We start from the raw sequence: 22,018 nt of genomic DNA, 5'->3' as shown, positions 1-22,018 counted from the left end.
TATGTGCAGTGATGAACCTATGGAAGACAGCAAAATAGGAAATCTTTCCCAAAAACATAATTAATTTTAAAACTGAACTGATATCTCCAGGTTTTGAGTTACTTGTGTTGTAACTGTATCTGTAATCATTTTTCACACATCGGTCATATGGTTAAGGTGTCTGAGACGGAACGAGAAGACCTGGAGGAGTCAGAAAAGGTGCAGCATTGGGTGGAAAGACTTTGTCAGACACGGTTAGAACAGATCTCCTCTGTGGAGAATGAGTCTCCTGAGGTAAAATCCTGTATCATATAATACTCCTCCGTGTGTCATATAATCTCTAAATAACTCACCAGCTGTCTCCTATAAGTAATAGTTTTTACAAGACAGGAGAAATTTTTCTCTATTCTGTTGTTTCCTTCTCAGCCTTAATTTTAAGAGGGTGGGAAAAAAAACTATCAGTAACCAACAACTGACAATCTTTTAATGTTCACACACTTCAGACAGATGATGGTATTTGATATCACTATTAGCGAATGCTTTTATTGTGTCTGTATAAGTAGATTATGACCACAAAATTGATGATTTTGTTTGCTCCTGAGTACTGTTTGGGCTGGGTTGGACATGCTGGCTCTACTAATACTGAGGCTAGAACAACTAGCTGTGTATTTTAGTATCCTGTGCAAATAAGATCATCATTGGTGATGCGCTCTTGAATGCTTCCTTGTGTGTGATTAGAATCATAATCATAAATAATGATTAATAAATAATTAGAATCATAGAATCATAAATAATAAAGGGACAGGTATTATAGCCCTTGCAAATATTTAAGAGAATGATAAGGAAGCTCCCAAATATGTTTTTTAAATTATCCCCTCAGATGAAGAGAGTTGCAGACAGTGACTGAGCTTTACAGCCAGATGGCTCCGCATGTGGAGAGTGGCTTTCCCACCATCCTGCTGCTCGGGCTTTTCTCCAAGCACAGCTGCTTCCAGGGGAACACTGCAATCTGCTGAACTCCCCTGGGATCACTGAGCAATTGCAACCGCAGAGGGGACCTTTGGGGAATGCTCTCTTGGATTTCCTTCAATGTGGAACATCACTGAAAAAAGCAGCTGGTCTTCTCTTCCTGTCCTTAAGCTTGGAACCATGTGGCTTTTTAGTACAAAAGTCTTTGAGGTCTCTAGGACAAGGAAGTGTTTATGCCAGGTTTTCTGTTACTATCTAACTTGACTTGACTGTGTTTTGCTATATCTTTGTTCCATTTATTGAAAAGCTCTTGTATTTCTAGAGCTCTGCTCTGTTTCAAGACAAGTACTCTGTACTGTACTTGCTCCATCAATTCTTCTATTACTATAAAACTACCCAAATAGTTAAATTCATGGTAAACATCAAGATGAAATGTTTCTGAGGATTAGATGCAGCTGAACTATATTTAGTTGCTATAGCCCTCAACTGCTACCAAGTGTAATAGATCTGGGTGCAACAGCAGTCAAGATCTTCTGAGCTCTGCCAAAGAAATGTCCATTTTTAGTACTAAGTGTGAGTATGGCAGGTGAAGAGATCCCCAAGAATGTCAATGGAGATCCACCTCAGGGAAATAATGTTGGATTAGTGTCTATAGGACAGCTCATATGTCTAATTTCCTCAGCTGAGTACACAAAATAGCAATCAAAAGAGTATCAGCTGAGTTTTCTTGAGGAATCTAATCTGATCACTGGCATTTAGCTAAAAGAAATGCTAGTAAGTGTGACCATGTATGTCCAACCCTTCCACTTGTGTGTACACATTTTTTTGTGAACTGCTTGTTTTGTTCAAACTCTAGAGTTCACTAGCCCCACAATGATTCTTGTGTTCATTAACAGAAGCGAGAAGGTCTAGAACCTTCTGGTGATCTGAATTTCATAGCATCCTAAGATTTTTGTTTTGGTAGCTGCTTAAGTTTATCTCCTCTTTCTTTTACTGAGGTGTAGTTACAGCTTTTACTCCAGATTCATTAATCTTCCTTCTTTCTTTCTTTTTCTAATTACTTGGAATTCCAAGGCCTACCTTCAGTTACTTTCTTTTTATATAGCTCACCTCTGCAATTTTTGCTTTCTGTTCCTCGGGGCTAAAAAGCAAGAGTTCATGTTTTCCGTGATTTTCTTGTGACTTAAGCCTGCATGGAATCTTGTCCCCTTTCCCAATAGCCATGTTACTGTCATTACACTCCAATTTTCTTTTTCTTTTTAAAATGTAATCTCTAGAAGTGCTTTTAGGCAGGCTTTTGGATAAAGGTCTGTGAATAAAAAGGTAAGAGCTTTCAGCACAGGGACAGTTAGGTGGAGTGGTGTGCTAGAATTTGCCATTAATTTGTCAGGTCTGTTGGAGGCAGATGAGCCAGTAAGGCAGATCTCTGTTCTCTTGTACATAGTTGGCAGGTGGGCGCCCTTCTCCTGCTCCTTCCACATCAATGCGGCAGTTTGCTGGTGGCTTGCAGCTTCATACCACAGATCTTGATGATATTAACTTAGATGAAGTTGATAAGCCTAAACCACGTGTGGTGCCACCTCTGCCACCACCACACTCTGTTACTCCAGCATCATCATCTCATCTGCTCTCTGCATCAAATGCTCCACTTTCAAGAGGTCCAGCCTCATCAGTTTCGCCAGCTTCCCAGGTGACCTCGTCGTTTGTTTGGATGCATGCGTCTCTACGTTCCCCTACCTGGCTTCCCTCCTCTGTTCCATCACCTATTTTATCTGCTGCATCTGCCCTTCTGTATGTTGCACACAACATTAAATGAAGGAATGAGCTGATTTCATTATGTTGCATAGTACTGAATGCAGTTCCATAAGTCTAGAAGCAGCTTTAATTTAACAAAATTAAGTCCAGTGAGTTTTGTGCTCTCCTCACTCTGTGTTTGCCAGCCCACTACATGCAGGTATCAGATGGAGGGTAAGTTAAAAATAAAATTTGGACTAGACTGTTGGGACATACAGCAAATCTGCACAATACTTAAAAAGCAATGGTAGGGTTACTGATAGTTAAATTTGAGGAGAAAATATCTATAGTGAAAATCACTATTCCAAAGTGTTTTAAATGTGTCATCAAATGACTTTATTAGAGGAAAACAGTGACCAAAGTAAACTAGCCTTGAAATCAGAAGCTCAAACGTTTAAATACAGTGTAAATTATCAGTAAAGTGTTTTTAAAAGAACAAGAGTCACTAATCTCTTTGCAAATCAAGTATGCTGGTGTTTTTGTGAAGAAGAGGCTTTTATTTGAGAAAACATTCTGACTTTCTTATTACAATCTCAGCCGAAAGAGGGACAATATAAGAAATTTTGTGCAGAATCTCATTATTTAGGACAGAAATGTCTGGTGCTTCATCATAGTGGTGCTTCCCTTTGCTAGGAAGTGTAATAGCATTCGTATAGTCCAATTTTCGTGGTAAAAGATTCTTGTATTTATTTCAAACAGCAGAAGAGGCTCCCATATGGTCATTTTCTTCCTGCACATTTTTCTGCATGGATTGATCCCTTTTTTTTTGGGGGGGGGGGGGTGGATTTCATTTTTGTGCATGTTTACCTGGGAATAATGAGCTTTGCTTTTGCATGATTTCAGTTGGGATGGGGAAGGATATGGTAATTAATCATTTCTTAATAAAAAATGGTGGATTGTTTCTGTCTGAATAGTTGCTGTAGCTTTAACTATGAGTCTTTTCTTTCTTACAAACTTAAGTAGACATTTGTAGTGCTATATCAATATGTTCTACATGTCTGAAATGTCAAGTATATGCTATAGTCACTAAAATGAAATGTCAGCTAGATGTTCTTATGGATGACAAGTTTTCCGAGTAGTTCACAAAATGTAAGTGTTTATGTGATACCACACAAGTGTATAGAACATCAGTATTCAGAGGAGAAACATTATTCCACTGCTAATAGAAAATACTGAGATAAAGAAATATAAAAACTACTATGCTGGATCAGACCCCAAATTTATTTATTCTGCTGTATGTTTCTGGTAGTTTTCACTGCCAGGTACGCTAGACAAAATGGGTCAACAATTTAACACCCCCCCAAAAAAGAAACAAAAAACCTAGCTTTCAAAAGTGATAAGGCAGTTGTCTCTGATGATAAGTAGTGGATATGAGGAAAGAACTTAAACTCTTAATAAAATATTAATACTGAGCCAAAGCGGCTTTGTTTGTAAGCAGGATAACCCCATGTTTTCAATGTGGTATCAGACATAGAAGAAAAATCATAAGCTGGATAATTTGTCCTTGCTGTTTTTTAAAAAGGTTTGCTTTTAATATCATATAACAGAAACAATATATTTGTTTGTCTTCAGTAATAAAAGATCTTGTGTTTATGCCTGCCAAAGCTGAAAATAGTGAAGACTTGCTATTGTTGTCCTGCAAATAGACTTCACCACTATTACTCAAACTAGTAAATTGTCTCAGTAGTAGTAGCTTTTGCCCTAGATTATTTAATTTCAAATTCAATACTAACAAACACTTGATGAAAGGAATGAAATTTCTTGTCAAATATGTTCTTAGCAGCTAACTGTTTAAGTATCTGGTATAAACTGATCTGTTTCTGAAAATTATTATTAGCTGAATGTAGTACTGAATCTGTTATTGTTTAGGTTGTAAGAAACACCTCCCATGTCGGCAAAGTATCTTCTGTGTCAAGCAATCCGCTGGTATGTGCTGTACAGTTAATAATAAATGTAGTTTTATGAACTTCTCATCTAATGCAAATGCCAAGGAAATGTCAGGGGGCTTATTCTGCATAACTAGTTTATTAAAATTCAGTGTGGATTCATCGTGTTGCAAGATGCATAATATCACCTAGTGGAAGTGACTCCTAAAGGTCCGAAGACATCATATTTCAACTTTTCAGGAATATAAGGTCCAAGCTTGCATTTTCCATGTGAAGCCTAGGTCTTTCAGAATTTATATTTGGTTCTTCCATCAAGGCAGATAGAGCTAGGACCAAAGTATATCTTAAACATAATGGCTGCTAAGAAGCAAACTGTTCTGAGAAGACCCATTTGTCTGACCACCTTTTGCATTGATTTTAATTCAGGGATAGCCAGATACCGGTTTTTCTCCACTCTGAGGCACTCTAGAGAAATCTCTCTCCAAAGTGTGCAACTCTAAGGGAAATCATCCATTCTAGTGCAGCTTTAACAGGTTAATATCTGTGAATCTTCAGATCCTTCTGAGATCAGAAAGCTTAAGATTTTTTTGTGGGGAAAAACAACATCAACTTTTCCACAGGGATTTTCAAAAATCTGGTTTCAAACTTTAAAAAAAAAAAAAAAAAAAAAAGGGGGGGGGGCAAAAAAGGTGGCTTAACCAATTTACTGGCAGTAATTCAAATAACTTCCAAAGATACAGCTTGTACTATATGAATGATCCCTGGAATACATCACAATTCCTATGAGAAATGTCAACAAGAGTGTGCTGAGAGCTGCTGGGGTTGAGTCAAGCACTAAACTCACAGGACTCAGTTCTGAACTCTTTACTTGAATAAAACTATGCGTGGTGTCGATGGGAGTTTTGACTGAGTAAGAAAAGTATAATCGGGTTGAGTACATGTTGCATGATTAGCTCTTAAATGCCTCTGGATATCTACTGTATTTTGTAGACTCAAGGGCGAGTAATTTGTTTAACTAGCCCTTGCTGATTCAGGATAGGTTATGCTGAAATATTTTATGTAGAGTGCTAATCATTGCAGTCCTAGTGAATTTCACCTTAAAAGACTTGTTTAGCCACTGATTAATTAAAATTTCATTTTAGGTTCACTGTTCTTACCCTCAAATTCCAGCTTTTTTTCTGTAGTTTCTCATTCAGTTCATTGCCTTTATGGGATTAATGCCAAAGGCAGGGATGAGATTTTCCATAATCTTGCTGGTGGAGGAAGCGTAAGAAGAAAAATGCCACTGAGTGCAAAAAAAAGATATGTTTTGGTTTTTTAACTTTGTAGGACAGTTAGTTAAAATATTTTTGTAAGTGTTTTGTTGCATTGTGGTAATAAATTGATGTTGGTAAGCTATTTATGTTGGGTCTTGGTGAAATGATGGTTTTGCACAAACTACATGGTGCATTGTAACTTTCTTAAATTAAACCCCCTAGCAATTTGCTCCAAGTCCACCTACCCAGCGACATCCAGGGGTACCAATAGTCTCTAAACCAGTCATGCTGCAACCTGACCCAAACTTAATGGTCAGGCCAACAATCAAATCGGAGGCCCTGGTAAGCCATTTATATTCTTTTCCAAGTGCTGCAGTACTGTGAGATTTGTGCTTGTTGACTTGTCCTCAAAGAATCAATGCTCATCTTGACTTCTGCTAGCTAAAATCTATGCAGATTTTTCAAATGATCACTAATGGTAAGTATAAAAGGATATTTCTCTGTTTTTTCATTATCTGTAAGTCACTCTTAATGACAGTTTTTGTGCTAGGATGTGTAATTCCAGGGAAGTGTAGAGCTTTAGACTCTGTAGATCTTATTTTTCCTTTATTCATTTTGATTTGTGTTTTTGCAAATTCTGCATTTGTCGGAATTGAAGTAGTAAAAAGTTAATTATACTGTATTTTTCCTTTATAAGTATTCATGAACATGCTTGAAATAAATCTGTATTTTTATGTATGTATGTGTGTATATATATAATTCTTGCATTTCCAAGGAAAAATTTCCGTTGTTACTATCTTAGCCTCCAATAATAGTCATGCGGTGTTCCTGTGAAGTTGATTCATGGTCAGATTCTTTTTCTTGTTTTCTTCATATCTACTTCAAATGTAAATGGAAAAAAAATCTTAGACTAAATATTTTTGGACTTTGTAGCACCTTTGGGAACTGCTTTATATGAAAGATGAGCTGTGGCTCTCTGAAAAGAAGGAAATCATTCTAGTCTAACTGATAACTCCCAAATGACAGTCCTGAAAATTGACCTGGGATAACTGATGATCCACTTAGTAGTGTTTGTTCTTGATGGTAGCTGTGACATACGCCATTACAATTACAGTTGTGTATCCATGTATGTGTGGACATGCACATATGGACATATATATGAGGGAGGTAGTGCACTGCAAAATGTGAGCATGTTGTCACATTTAGTCATGTGTTTTCACATGTAGTTATCGAATGTATTACATTTATATTTCACTTATTTACTGTCTTTTGTGATATCTCAGAGTAAATGATGTGCACTGTATCCCTAGTTGTCTTTCACTATTGGAATGGATTTCCTCCTCATTTTATGAGGAGGAAAATAATTTAATAATTTAGATGCTTTGTTCCTTCATTTCTGTGATTACAGTCTGGATAGATTCAAAAGATATTTAGTAATCAGTTTCACCACAGACATTTTTGTCTCAGACCTTCTGTATTATAAATAGGTTCAAATAATAAAAGCTAAACAGCTTTTACAAATTAAGATTAATTCCTGCTTTGTCAAGAGAAGGCAGGTACATGAGCTAAAAATAGGTACAAGAACTTTTCAGTGTATTTCCTTCATTTGTACACATGTGCTTTTGGAATTAATTGGAAGAACTGTGACTATCTGGCTCCATAGGGAAATTTTTCATGATTTGTTATGCATTTATGCACGTTTTCCAAACCACAAGACTGCTAAAATAATTCAGATGTCAATCATCTTCTTTCCCAAACTTCCTAATGCTAGTTGAAAGTTCGCAATATGGGAGGGAATAATGTTCCGTTTGAATTTGGAGGTAAAATATTACTCTGGAAATTGGTTTTGTTAACTCTTAACTCTTGCTTCCTTTTCTGACTTACTGCATTAACGATTATTCATCCTGGCTACAGACGAAGTCGTAGTAGTACATGCAGTAAGACTTGTGTGGATACTGAAGTAATGTAAAGAAGAAGGAGGCAACTTCTATTAGTTAAAAATGAAAGTGTCAGTGTAAACTAAACAGACATATAGGTACCTGCCTCCCTCCAGAAATATGTTAAAGTAATAATTTGATTTCATGTGGAAGTTAAATCTTGAGTGTGACCTTGAATGCATAGGGCTGTTTTGGGTCAAAATCAGTGTGAACTGCATGTCTGTGTTGTATTAGAGAGTGAACTGGAATACACTTGTGGCAAAGCTATTTAGATTTTGCCTCAGAGAACAGAGGAGGATTGCTATGATGTAGTGGTGGAGTTCTTGCAGGCAAAACCGGAACGAGTACCAGGCCATTCTCTCCCATCTATCTCAAACATCCTGTTGTATGAGTTAGAAGGCTCTACTGCAATTGCTGCTGCTTAGGATTTCCTTTCCCAAATTCTTCGTGGTTGGATGCAGCATTTCAGAAATGAAGAATGAATATTTAAGCTTTCCTCTAGTTTGCAAGATTTGAGACTTGATTCTTCAGGACTGCAGTCAGGGGACCTGAGACAGGTGTTTAGATCCCATGCAGTAAGACAAGTCTGTGACATTCAGAAATTTCAGTTATTATTGACTGTAGTTATGCCAAAAACATCTGTGTTCATAATAAAATACACAAAAGCGTTCCCTCAAGTGGCTAGAGAGGGGTGTTGAAGTTTTGGCCCAACTTGCCAGAAGTCCTTTGAGACATAAAAGCTTATTTCTTACCTAAGTATTAATATACACTCAGACTGCAAATCTTTCATCAGCTCAGGAATAGATAGATCCCCCCCCTCAAAAAAAAACAAACAAACAAACAAACAAACAACAAAAAAAAAAAAAGGCTCCAAAGATGGAAACAGCAGTGAAATTGGAAGATAATCATTTATTTTAACAGAAATTTAGTTTGGAAATGTAATCACCATAGTTTAGTTTGTAGGAAGACATTCTTACTTCGTAAGACTCAAACATGTTTTATAATGAACTTTTCAATGCAGGAAAATCCCTCTCAGGAGAGTAATCTTAAGTGTATAATGTATATTTATCATTAGTTTTCAATGTTTTGGAAATTACTGATCTAACTTTGTGGGTTTTGGCTTTCTTTTGTTTGGTTTTTTTTCAAAGATTGACCAGAAATGACACAGCAGAGACCACAGCACAGTTTTGTAGAAACTGAGGAGGAAACTGAGTTATAACTAAGTTACGGAAAATGTTTTTAAGAAATCTTGTGGTATGGAAATGTGCCTTATTTTTGTAGTTTCTCTAGAATTCTTTTCTCTTTATATTTAGTACCATTTCACTGTGTGTGTTCTCCCATTTTGAAATCGCATAGGGAATGAGTGCTAGCAACTGCAAGTGTGAGTCAAGCTTTTTAAGAGCAAAAAAGCAATGAGATTATTCGTGATTAGGTGATACTTGTTTACAGAGAAAAGTTAATATCTCGTTTGGCAATTTTCTTTCTTTTGCAGCCCCAAGAGATGTTTAAAAGGATGGTGGTTTACAATTCATCATTTAGATCTAACAAAAAACAAGTAAAATAACACTTTCTCCATTTTGTGTGGTACTTCTTGTTTTGACCTATCATAGCTTGTAAATTTTTCTTCCTTCCTCTGCTTTTCAGCTAAAACAGAATGCAGTGCAGCCCTAGCGCATGAAAACTGTTAGGCTCTGCAAATTTCAATGTGTGCGTGTGGCTTCCGATAGCCTAGGCAGAATGAGGAATGAGGATAGTAAACACCTCAGGATGAATCTTCAGTTGCTATTTACATGTTTAGTGCAATCTTGAATATAGTCGAACTTTGATCTGATATTGGGCAAGCATTTTTTTTATATATTCTTACTTCTTTTTGTTTCTTTTACTTTCCAGTTACAATGCTTTCAGTAATAAAATATTTTATTAATTCAACAAATAGAGCTATTATCATACCGTCACTATTGGTAGGAAATCAGAGGAACTGAGGATGGAAAGCGCCTATTCATATAGCCTTTCCTCCTCATTGTGCAGGATTTTTCTGTCATAATATTATTTTTACTACTTTGTCAAATTCAAAGTTTGAATAACACAAGTAGTGAAACTTTCATTTCTTTCTCTTTGGTTGACTCTTCTGTGGTTCAATAGCTTGTTTTTTAAGGAAAGGACATAATAAGGAAATATATTTTGTGTTTAACTTCTCTGCTGCTGTTAAATGTGCCAGGTTCTGTGCAAAACACCTTACCTGGTGGAAGTTGTTAGATGGATTGCTATGTTACATGAAAATATTGCAGCATAGGTGCTTGAATTCAAAAGCCCACTGTATGGAATAAAAATGTAAAAATTAGAACTATTTTTTCTTTCAATTAGTTTTGATCTTTCTTGATATTTAACATGAATTTCTTAATAAAATAGTTTTATAGAGTTTTTTTTCCAGACAAGTGAAACTGTTATACATCAGAAGAAGAACTAAAGATTTTTTCTGGCCAACTTTGATCTTAAACATAATGTGTTCTTATGAAAATTTTGCATGAGGACTGTTCTATAGATGTGGTCAAACTAATATTTGAAATGCTGGCAAAATGTCAAATATTAATATTTCCATTAGTCCATAGTAGAAACTACATCTGCTGTAATTAATGGAAGATGAGCTTTAATAGTAAGTATTTTCCATGGAGTTGGTGAGAGAAAACCCCACTTCAGTGGGGTGACTCTTTTGTGAGGATGTGGTTCTGCAAACAGGCCCACTGACAGTTCTTGTACTCCTCGAGGAACCACGTACTTCAGGTTGTATGAGCTGGAACTTTGTGTCAGAAAGGAAAACTGGATTCGAGTTGGGTGACAAATCTAGGACTGTTCAGTTGCCATTGAATGTTAATGTGTTCTGTCTATAAACAGTTGTGCTCTCAGCAAATGTGTTTTTCTGAAAATTCAGTTATGTCTGGTCATAGGTTTCTCTTTCAGTAATGTGGAGGTCTTTGGTTTTGTTTTTTAAATCAGGTCTCATTTGCTATTGACTATCGATGCTAGAAACTTCAGTGGGGCAGTACCACTGGCTCTGATGACTTTTTTTTTTTAAGGTAGCAGCTTTATCTTTCAACTAAAAGTCTAAGGAGGGAGTTGTTGCAGTGCAGTCAAATATCTAGTGTACCATATTCTACTTTATGTTCAGTCTTATGAACATTATTATAAGTCAAGAAAGGACTAGAATAGTCTTAATTTTTTTTCCCCTGAGATAAGCTGAGTACCAGGGAGTAGGATTAGCCTTATGCTTTCCCCTCAGTGTTGCTTGGTTAATTAGCCCTGCTTGGCTATGGAGTGCCCTCTGTTCTGTGGATTAGCGATGCCCATTTCTGGGAAGATTTATTACAGTTTAGAGTATGTCTTCATTGTATCGTAGCCATACTTGTATGTTTGTTTGCAGATTGCATCATTTCTTTGTTTGCAGGTATTTTGTTGTGGGAGTAGAGTGGGGATTTTTTCCCCTGTTCAAAAATTATTTTCCCAGGAAAACTTTCTTCAAGGGCAACATCTGTTTTCCCTGAGGGTGACCTGGGACAGAGTTCAATGACATGCTTTAGATTACATAATAAATTAGTGACTTTGCTGAGATTAGGATTCTTTGCTCTAAATCGTTTGCTCCAAGATCATTAGTCTGCTTCAGCCATGATTCTGAAAGTCAAATACAGATTCACCTATTCAAACTGTCGACTGTTTACCTTACTGTTACTGCAAAGAGGTTTTCTTACAGTTTTAGTAAAAGTGCTCATAATGTTACTATACTTTTAAATGCATGGTTTTTTTTTTCTCCCAAGATGAAATCCTAGCCTCACTAAAGTCAGTGATCAAATTCCCATTGAAGTGGCAAAGAGATGACACTCTAGATATAGTTCCTCAAAGTTAGCAGTTAACAAATACAGCCCATGCTAATTTAAAGACTGAATAAAATCTCTCATGATCCTCTTTCCAAAATAAGCTTTTGATACCTTTTTACCTGTGAGGAGGAAAAAAAAAAAAAAAAAAAAAAAAAAAGTGACAGCAGTAAGCAAAGTCTTGCAGTTATGCACTAAAGATTTTCTTGAGCCTGTGGAAGTAGGCTTCCACCTTTGTAAATATTTCTTCTGTTTGTAGTCACAAAATGAAGGCACTGTTTGCTTAATTTGATCCTCTAATCTCGAGAGAAGGTGAGAGACAAGCAGCCTCTAAGAAAGCTGGAATTTATGCTGGAATTTATGCTGTACAAATCGGAGGGCTTGAGTGTAATGGTTGCCAATCCACGCAAGAGACATGAGCACCACAGTTGCATGCTCTATGTAGCAAACACAGATTAAACAGGCAGTACTGTTCTGCCTCTGAGGGTCTGCTAATGCTCTCTGATGCACTTCAGTAGTGCTCACTGACTGTTGGAAATGCTGGTGCTAAGGATGAGAGCTAGCTCCAGAGAAGCATTCATAGTCACATTATAGAGGCAACAAAAATTTTACAGGCAACAGAGAAATCATAAGGGAGGAAGCATTAGTGTTTTCTGCTGCAGCTTGGCATTTATCAGCACTTAGATACAGGAGGAACTGTAAATTGTGTGTCTGATTTACAAGTGGGGAAAAAAGCATAGTAGAGTTTGAGACTGGAATAGACTTTGCTATCAGATGGATCCATTAGGAAAGAAGCTGCTAATAAAGATATTGAGCCTGACAACTGGAACTGTTGGTGAGCATTGAACCCCTGGCCGAAGTCAGATATTGGCTTGCCTGCTGTGCCAGTGGAGAGTTGCATGGTTCTACATTGTTCCCATATCTCCAAGTTATGGCAGAGCTACATTTGGGTACCTCAGTAAAGATTTCTGTTAGATCCCAAAGTCCTAACTCCAGCATGTGAAACAAATGTCAAATTTCTATAAATCTGCAACCTCGCCTGTAGTCTCATAACTCCTAACCCTCCTTAAGAAACCACCACGCAAGCACCATTGATTTTTTGATAGCTGATTCATTAGCTCGCCCCTTTGCAGGAAAGTAGCTCATGCTTTTGTCTTCACTGTTGGTCTGACAAGGGTAATGTACTAGGTTTTCAAGGTTAAAGAAGGCATGGGTCCTCTCAAGACTCAAACCTTGCTCAGCTTATCTGCAGTATCGTCCTTCTTATTTTAGACCTCCCTTGCCAAAGCTTTGCAAGTCTTCCACAAATCCTATGAAAACAAAATCAGTTACCTCATTCATTTGTGGTATGGAGTCAACTCAACTCACTGAAACTGCATGGGAAGGAGAAAGGAGGAGGTTGGAAGGGAGTACTGCAACCCAGACACCATGAAACAATGTTACTGACAGAGGAGAAGTGGAGCCTGTCACTTCTGCCTGTGTCAAGTAGTGCCCAACATGATGATAGGCCCCAGAAAGGCTGCTCAGAAAAGCATAGCAGAACCTGCCCAAAATGCTTTCAGGATTTTTTTGCTCTGTCAAGTGCAGAGAGGAGCTGCTGAGCCTCCAGAGTGGTGAACCATTCCTTAGAGTTGCTCCACAGTACACTGAGCTCTAATTGCTGATCTGTTATAAGGTTTTGAAATGTCTTCCGACTGTCAGGATGGACTATCTGCTACCTCTCTGTGCTTTTCTTCATTTACAGTCTTTCATAGCTTACAGAGTTGTATGTTCTCTCAGTAATGAAATGGAATTTGTGTGTTAAGTGTCTGCATGAGCCTGATGTTTTATAACTAAGCATTGTTTTATTCTCAGGGTTTCCAGAAGTATGTGGAGGATTTTGACCCATATTCAATGGTAAGGAGAAAATTCAAGTATTTCTCATTGTTTAATATGAAATACACTGGAAGAACACATCCCTGATTTTGAGAACAGGCAGAAGGGGATAGGATTCTAGTATATTGGCTTGTTTGGGCTTGCTTACTGTTCTTCTAGTCACATTGAAACAGTTTTCTTATAGGAAATGATGTTCTGACATTCTGGTCATTCTCTAACACTCTTTTGGAGCAGGGAAAGGTCCCTTTTCCTTTGTAAACTGCATACATCAGGTTAACTGTTTTATGCTTCCAATTTTTCAAGGTAGAAGTGACTAACCATGATGTCTTTTCATAGTTTACCCCAGAACAGATTATGGGAAAAGATGTACGGCTATTACGCATTAAAAAGGTAAATATTGTGTTACTGACTGAAGATATTTGGAGGGTTCCGGTAAGCACTGCCTTTTTCTGTGTGATAGCAGAGTGTGATGCGCTATTTATTTTTACACAGTCTTGCAATATTGGAGGAGTTTTGCAATAAAGGACAAGAACTTGGAATGACCAAGACAGAGTACTTCATCATACTGCTGTTGGGTTTAATCTTTTTTTTTTTTTTTTTTTTTTAATTATAGTTATAATGTAAAAATATGACCAGTTCCTCTTACTAGCTTTTGAATGTGTGCATCCTTAGTACCACAAAAAAGCAAAACTGATTTGCTATGCTATGCTTTTCATGTAGAATCCTTTTCACTGGGAATAAGAAAATACTAAGACTCTGGCGATGGTAAGAATTAACAGCATTTTCTGAACTAAAACTCTCTAATAGGAAGGATCACTAGACCTTGCAGTTGAAGGAGGGATTGATTCTCCGATTGGAAAGATAGTCGTGTCTGCCATCTATGAAGGTGGTGCTGCAGACAAACATGGTGAGTAACTAGGGGGGATTTGAATGCTGTGGCAATGTAACTTCTTATGCTGACTGAGAGCTGTTAGCTGACTTCATTGCTACGGCTACTATTGACAGGCATACTCGGATTGTTCAAAGCAGCCAGGGTCCATTTCAGTTGTAAGGGCAACTCGGAGAGAGGCCAAAGATTTGAAGACTGCTTATATTAATAACTATGCAAACTGTATAAATAGTATTTAAGTAGTCACTGCTGTATCTTTTATGACAGCATAATTTTCAGTACTATGACCTGAAAATGTAGAGCTATTCTCTTAAAAAGTCTCCTTGTCTAGTCCAACATCAAAAAGTTACAGACACTGTGAGGTTGCCAGTTAACTGAGGAAAGTAGAATCTGGTCTCCATTATCTCACATTTCCTAAACAATAATATTTGTAGGATGTAAATGTGCAAAGCTGTTAACTAGGCTATGGCTATACTACACTGCTTAGTCTTATTCTCATTGCTGCTTCTAGTAGTAGTTCTGTAAAACTTTTTGACCCCACTCTCAAAAATCCCATTAAAAACCACAGCCTTTTGACTTAAGGCTTAGCTCTGTGGAAGCCATGAATACATGCAGGCATCCCAGTGCATCCAGGCTTTGTTTCAGAGTGCCCAGTCTCTCTCACTCTTTCCTTGAAGCACACTGGTGATGATTGGGTAGATAGATAGGACAGTATCTCCTTAGTTGGTCTTTTTTGACCTTGACCAGACCTGCAGCTAAGTTCAAATCGATCTTGCTATGAAAACATCTCAGCCACTTGATCTCTTGCCCAAAGTACCCTGTTCCTCTCTGATTCTTCCTCTGTGGTGGGCTGTTTTTATAACTGAGGCTGTCCCTTTGTTCTTTCCTCTTCAAATCCAATCCCAGTTAGCTGGTTGTGCTTCATTACAAATTAGCAAGTCAAAATCAGTTCTCAGGACTAAGCATTGCACATGCTTTTGCAGAGGCATGACAATCTTGCAAACCCTTGACAAAACCACTTATACATTGAGGTGTTTAAGTAATGCTGCCATTTTCATGGTAGTAACAGCCTACATAAGCAGTATTGGTGGGTTACTCAGACTTCTGCTGCTTCAGAAAATCCTATTGAACGAGTGTCTTACAGGTCATGATCAATAAGAGAAGAATTGGCATCTCTTCCATTCCTAAAGCTTGCTTTTTCTTTTGCCTGTAGCAAACCTCATCTATTTCAACTTTTAGTATAAACCTAGGCATCTAGAGAAGCTACTTTTCACTGTAGTGTTTAGTACTATGAAGTACTTAGTACTAAATAAATACGGGACAGAGAAAACTGTGGCACAAATTATTTTACTTACTATGGTATGTGTGCTTGACTGGTCTTTCATCAGGAGGCATAGTGAAAGGAGATGAAATACTGGCTGTAAATGGCAAGATTTTAGTTGATGATACGCTGGCAGAAGCACAGGCAACTCTTGCAAAATCTTGGAGCATGGGGGGGGTAAGTAGCTAGGCATACTTTTCTACCTACAATTCTTATATGATATGTATTTTCATTTCATGATGTTTCACCACATCAATACAAATAAGGTTGCAAAAGTTAAAGTGTAGATATGCCATGTATCACTAAAGTGAGCTGATACCTGCAAAAGGTACTGGTATGTAGCCTCTCTGAAAATCATGCCTGTAATTTACTCTGAAAGTTGATGACGTTTAGCCATATGTCAAGGTCTGTATTTAGACGCATTACTTTTTGAGTGTTCACAGTATATTTATCTGCAGAATGTCTCTTTAATATTGAAAATGATTTGGAAGCTGCTAGGGACTTTATGATAACATTTCATGTTTATCTAATCCTTGAGAAGTAATATACAAATAACATTGTACTTCAGCTACATGAGCATTTTTTTCCTGCAGGAAATATGTTAATTGCTCAGTTGGAAAGAAGTAATTGCTGAGCTGGAAATAATTGCAAATACAGGATGATTTTTTGAAATTGTTATTTTAAAAGCTTGTTGTAAAGTGAGTAGATTTTTCTTTAATTTATGGATGCAGATCTAACAGCCATATGTTAAAACAGCCTTCCTATAGAACTATTTTAAAAGAGATCTTTGTGCTGCTGCCTTTTCCAGGGCTAGATTACCTTTCTGATTCTTTATCTGATATTCCATGGTGGTGCAATAACCATATCTGACAGCAGTATTTAGCTGCACATATTTGTCTATGCATTTCTGTTGCAGGATTGGATTGACTTAGTCATTGCAGTGTCACCTCCAAAGGAATATGATGATGAAATGTAAGTGCATAAGCTTTCTTTCTGTGAGAATTAAATTGCTAGTAACAATCTGTACAGTTTGCCCTTTATCAGACAGATAATGTTTAAAATATTTACTGTAAACTGCATAACCTTCTGCATCACATGGTTGTTTAATTAGCTATTATGCAGTACAGCAGTGGTTCCCAGACTTCTTGAAATGGTGAATCTCAACTGGTTGTACATGGCGACATGTTCTTATTTACAGTTTACAGTTAGAGAATGTTTTTGGAAAAACTGCTTATTTCAAGTCTGGATAATTTATTGTGGTCCTGTGGATCATAATTTGGGGGGGGGGGGGGGAGAAATGGCCACAAACATTCATCATCACATCCAGAGTTTTAATTCTGGGTATTATTACTACATCAAGTTAGTTTTGTTTAAGTAACCTAACCAACTTATCTGTAACGTTTTCAGAAGGTCTAAGTGGTTTGGGTGTATTGGCAATTTGTGACATTCAGTAAGACTCCTCCTTTTAAAGGTAATCAGTGTAGGTGTGAAACAGAAGAATCCACGCCTTAAAGTTTAATAGATGTATCAAACTGATACAACTAGCTTTCCAAAGCAAGACCATTGTTTCCTAACTTGACTGAAGGAAAAGATTTGAAGATACCATTACTACCAAGTAAAACGATAGAGGGAAGTTCTGTAGTCACTGTTAACCCAAGTTCTTCTTCTGTGCAGAGTGCTAGACTATTACCTGTTCTAAATCAATATAGTTTACTGGTTAACACCAACTGAAGATTGCTATAAAATTATGTTTAATACCTGTACATAAGCTGACAATCTTGATAATCAAGGAAATAACTCCCATTGTTATTTGTGTTTTCGTATTCTGTATATTTAGCTGTACTATTCCCTCATCAACAGTCAGTCCCAACACACACAGAAAGGTTTTTGAAGGCAGTGCACCTGTGTACAGACAAGGGTATCTCCTGCAGCTGTAGCCACTGCAGTGTTCCCTCATGGTGAATAGCCATACCTGGGTTAACATGACTGTCCATTGTGAGGCTGCGTTATTTTCCAGCATGTGCTTGTCTGTGCGTTGCATGCCACAGTTTGCTTTTGTTCATGGCATGCTGGAGTGTTCTTTGGGCTTTTGCCATGTCTGCCCTAAAAAAATTTAAGTATTTAGTTTATACTGCATAACATCCCCTGGAGGTCCTCTTCAGAACTGGTTCATCATCCACCTAACTACAAATATGCCTTGCCTAGACAATCTCTCTCTCTATTTTTTATTTTTTTATTTATTTTTTTTTCCTTATCTGAAGACCACTGCTGTGGCTTTGTGATTTCATACGTATATAAGTAACTAGAAAATTACTTCATCCGTGTAAGGCTTGTCCAAAGAACAAGTTTCCAAGTTTCCATTTCTATTATATTTACAATGTGCATGTAAGCAAATATTCATGTCTTCTTGTTTTTTCACTGAAATTGGCTAATTTTTCACTATATTCTGAATTTATCCCAAAATGATCGGTTTCACAAACTCAATTAACCATGTATGCTTTCTTTATATTGTCATTTCTGTAAGTACAGTCATAGATCTCTAGAAAAGACAGGTAAGAGTTCCTGTTGCGTGAAGCATTTGTGTTCTTCTCAATTGTTAATTGTAATATAGATCAAAATGAGCCAGCTGAGATCTAGTTATATAAAACTGTACTTACTAGAAAGGCAGAAGAAAATTACACTGCAGCTAACTGCAGCTGTTTCTCTTCCCCCCCCCCCCCCCTTTTTTTTCCCTTTGCCAGGACATTTTTTTAAAATAAAGAAGGCTGCACTGGAGAAATGAAGTCTTTCCCTTCAGAAAAGAACAGAAACCTGCTGTTCTGTAAATCAATATCAATAGCCATGTAGGATCCATCTTTATTGGAAGAAATATGAACAACCAGATCTGAAAATAGAACTAGAGACTATATTCTTCAGGTAATTTGAATAATTGCAAATCTTTCTATAAACATATAGCAATAAATTAAGACCATTGAGAGAGACTACCAGTGAGCACAGTTTGGTCTGTGAGAACTCAGTCTATATTTCTCCGTTTTGGAGGGCCAGATTTTGCCTTCCAGTTATCCTAGAAATGGACACCAGAATGACAAATGTGGATTGAACACAGATATCTGTTCCTGCATACAGTGTTTGTGATTACATGTTCACAGTCCTGTTTGGGTGGCAAAAGGATTATATTTTTACTCTGTATGTAGTATTTTTCAATGGGGAAATGGGAGTGTATATGGGTAGCTTCTGCTCTCACTGATCCCTGTAAGTCTCTAGTGTTTGATTCTGTTCCCCATATGTTATGAATACGAAAACTCTGCCTCTGCAAGGGCCCTCTGTATCAGCTATAGCAGGAGTGCTGTCATTATACTGAATAATTTTAGTGATGCTTATGTTGTATAAGGGATCTTCTATGCCAGCAAGTAAATTTTGTCCATTTTCCTTAGCTAGGAAGTATTCCAGATAAAATTGCTATGTGCAGTTGCATTTATACTACTGTGTCTTCATAATGGTGATTGAAATTGCTCCTTCAGTTATTCGTGGGTGAAAAATTTGTGTGATTCACAGTCTATACTTACATACTTTGTTCTCAGTGAGAAACACAGAAGTAAACTGCAGGAATACACTAAATATAAAACTTTACTGTCAGGGGCTGCCTGTCTTCTGCTTAAGCAACTCCCTCTGGACCATAGAATCTATATTAACCTGACTTCAGATAACTCTGATTAAAGTTGTAGACTTAGTCATTTCTTTAAATTGTCAAGAGCTCTCTTTGGTAATGTAATTGTTTTCCATAGATGATAAAACCTAAAAAGATACACACAGATAAATAAGCAATACAAAACTTCAGACACTTTAAAAAGAAAAAATAGGTTAAAGCTAATGCTAGATTTAACATTATTTAAATGCTTTCTTAATTAGCCCTAAAATCTGACCTATTTCATACCCTGTAGTTTTAAATATAGAATACAAAAGGGAAGATGCAATATCTTTGTTATATAATAAGACCAAATGTTGTTAGAAACCTCTTGAAATACCTGACTTCAGAACAGCTGTGCAAAGGCATTGTGTTTGCCAGTTTGTATGGTGGTCTTCATACTGTGTTCACATTTTTCTAATCTGGACTAATGAGAGCAAAAGTTTATATTTTTTTGACATTTCAAGTTCCCATTGAAGTTGTCTGTCTTTCTCAAAGTTTGCAAGCCCTCCTTTATGTAACACAAAAATAACAATTACATTCCTGAGAACTCTGCACTTATATGGAGATGAATAATTTCTTTGTTTTATTTGCAGTATTGTTCCAGTAAAGCAATTAATGTCTGGTAGGGTACACGTGTTAGAATGTTTAAAATTTTAACTCTTAAAACTAATCTAGAAATAAAATTGATTTTTGCCAAATGAAAAAAGTCTTGTTTCCTCTTTGCTTAGGGTAACAATGGTTAATCTGCTGAAATACGCAGACTTCTGAGTAAATCTTTAAGAACTGGTCCATTTGCAGCAGAATACCAACCTTCTGGAGCTGGAAAGAAAATTCATTCTGCACAGTAGGGAATAGTCACTGGCCTTACTGGCAGTTACCTTTTACTGAGGTTTTTTTATTGGTAATTCTGTGTTCATCTGTTAGTAGGCAAGCTGCAGAGTGCAGCTGCTCTCTTGTACTTCCTTTACTAGGTCTTTGGGTGCTTCCACCCAAAGCTGTAGACTTCCTAACCAACAGACTATCCAAATGCATCAAGATCAGCACCAGAGGGGAAATTGCAGCAGGCTGTACTCCTGCTGCTGCTCTAGCTCCCTGCTGCCTGCATATTGCAACCATACATGCTGCCTAACGATGCAGGTGAGTGATGCTATCAGGTATTCTCTCAAGGGATGCTCTGGGGTTATATAAATGCATCAGAGAAGAGGGAATCATAGTAATACACTAATAATGATCTTCAACATGCAAGTGTTTGTGCTAATTGTTCTCTCAGCACATGAGAAACATGACACAGAAAACTTAAGAGTTTAGAAGTATTTTTACTGATTTTTTTTTTTTTCAGGGAAAAAAGGAGCACAGAAGACTGAGTAGGGAAATCTTTGGGAGTACCAACAGTTGAGTTAAACATGCTTCCTAGTCACAGAACTGTCTCTCTTCACCCCATTTTCCCTGTTAACTTCATTGCTTGGATACAGCTTAAAATGCCTGAGAGGCAGCTGAGGAAACAGCATTACTTCATGTATATGGGAAAGTGTTACTTTGCCATCACAACACAAAGTCAAAATTAGCAAAGTTGCTTTAGGCAATGTATGGAGGTGGTGTTAGAAAAAGGAGGCTGGCAATTGTGAATTCTCAATCATTTTAAGCCATTAATCAGGTAGGTTTTTACTTTATTTCTGGCTATTTCTGCCATGGGACTAGATCATGTCTTTAGCTTGCCAGCTAGCTCAAGTTGTTGGACAAAGCTACAAGAAAGTGCAATCTTTAGCAGCTTTCCTTTCAGTTAGGCTTTTGGTGTATGTCAGCAGAGGGTTCTAGACAAATCTTTTGAACAGGCACCCATTTGATTTGCCACTGCATTGCTTTCTGGCTGCTGTAATAGTCACTACATGCACCCATTCGTCATTCCTGCTCTTCTGTAGAGAATCAAGCCAGCTGTGAAAAGAAAACAGGACAAATGGGACTTCCATTTTTATCCAGCCAATACTTAGTTTCCTTTGAGAGTATAGAAACTAATCTGATGTAAAAAGCAGGAACAAGTCCGAGCACTTCGTTGACAATGTCGTGTATGCTTCAAGCTACTTTTAACACAAGCTGCTTTTATGTATTTCCTTTGCTCTAATCTCAGAGGGATATTCTAGTTTCTCAGAGCTGTTTGTTTGGTTAAGACTGCTTAGACTCATTATCTCTCTCTATGGGATAATAACCCAGAGGAAGAGTTTCTCAGAACTGTTAACAATTGGTCTTATTCTCTTAGGAATTTATTGGACATGTTAGTTGCAGTGTTGTCTTTAGCATACCCTCATCATTGCTAAACTGGAGCATGAATTACGTTAGAGGTTTGTGACTTTCACATCTGCTCTGTGAGTGTGTGCGTGCCTGTATGCAGGCAAAAAATGTGAAGTGTCATGGATCAGAATCATGACACTCATTACAGGGTAGGAAATATCTGTTCAGTGCTTTTATGGATACTAGCGATGTGAAATCTTTGACCTATTACTGGCACTATCACTTTAATAACTGACAATTTAGCCCTTATTCAGCCCATGACCATGTTTTAA

At 37.2% G+C, this 22,018-nt stretch overlaps 1 protein-coding gene across 2 annotated transcripts in view; it reads left to right on the top strand.

Moving 5' to 3' along the window:
• Positions 1–20,130, top strand: part of USH1C (USH1 protein network component harmonin) — a 52,157-nt gene extending 32,027 nt beyond the window's left edge. For both annotated transcript variants that reach the window (XM_062576158.1, XM_062576159.1), the window contains 6 exons: positions 13,542–13,583; positions 13,899–13,952; positions 14,370–14,469; positions 15,840–15,949; positions 16,689–16,744; positions 18,514–20,130. In XM_062576158.1, the coding sequence (XP_062432142.1) occupies positions 13,542–13,583; positions 13,899–13,952; positions 14,370–14,469; positions 15,840–15,949; positions 16,689–16,744; positions 18,514–18,526 (375 nt within the window). In that variant the 3' untranslated portion in view covers positions 18,527–20,130. The remainder of the gene's footprint in view (positions 1–13,541; positions 13,584–13,898; positions 13,953–14,369; positions 14,470–15,839; positions 15,950–16,688; positions 16,745–18,513) is intronic.
• Positions 20,131–22,018: the final 1,888 nt, after the last annotated feature.

Source organism: Rhea pennata, chromosome 5 (genome assembly GCF_028389875.1).
Source record: "Rhea pennata isolate bPtePen1 chromosome 5, bPtePen1.pri, whole genome shotgun sequence".
NCBI classification, from domain to species: Eukaryota; Metazoa; Chordata; class Aves; order Rheiformes; family Rheidae; genus Rhea; species Rhea pennata.
Note: the sequence above shows the minus strand (reverse complement) of the source record. Positions and strands in the feature narration are given on the sequence as shown.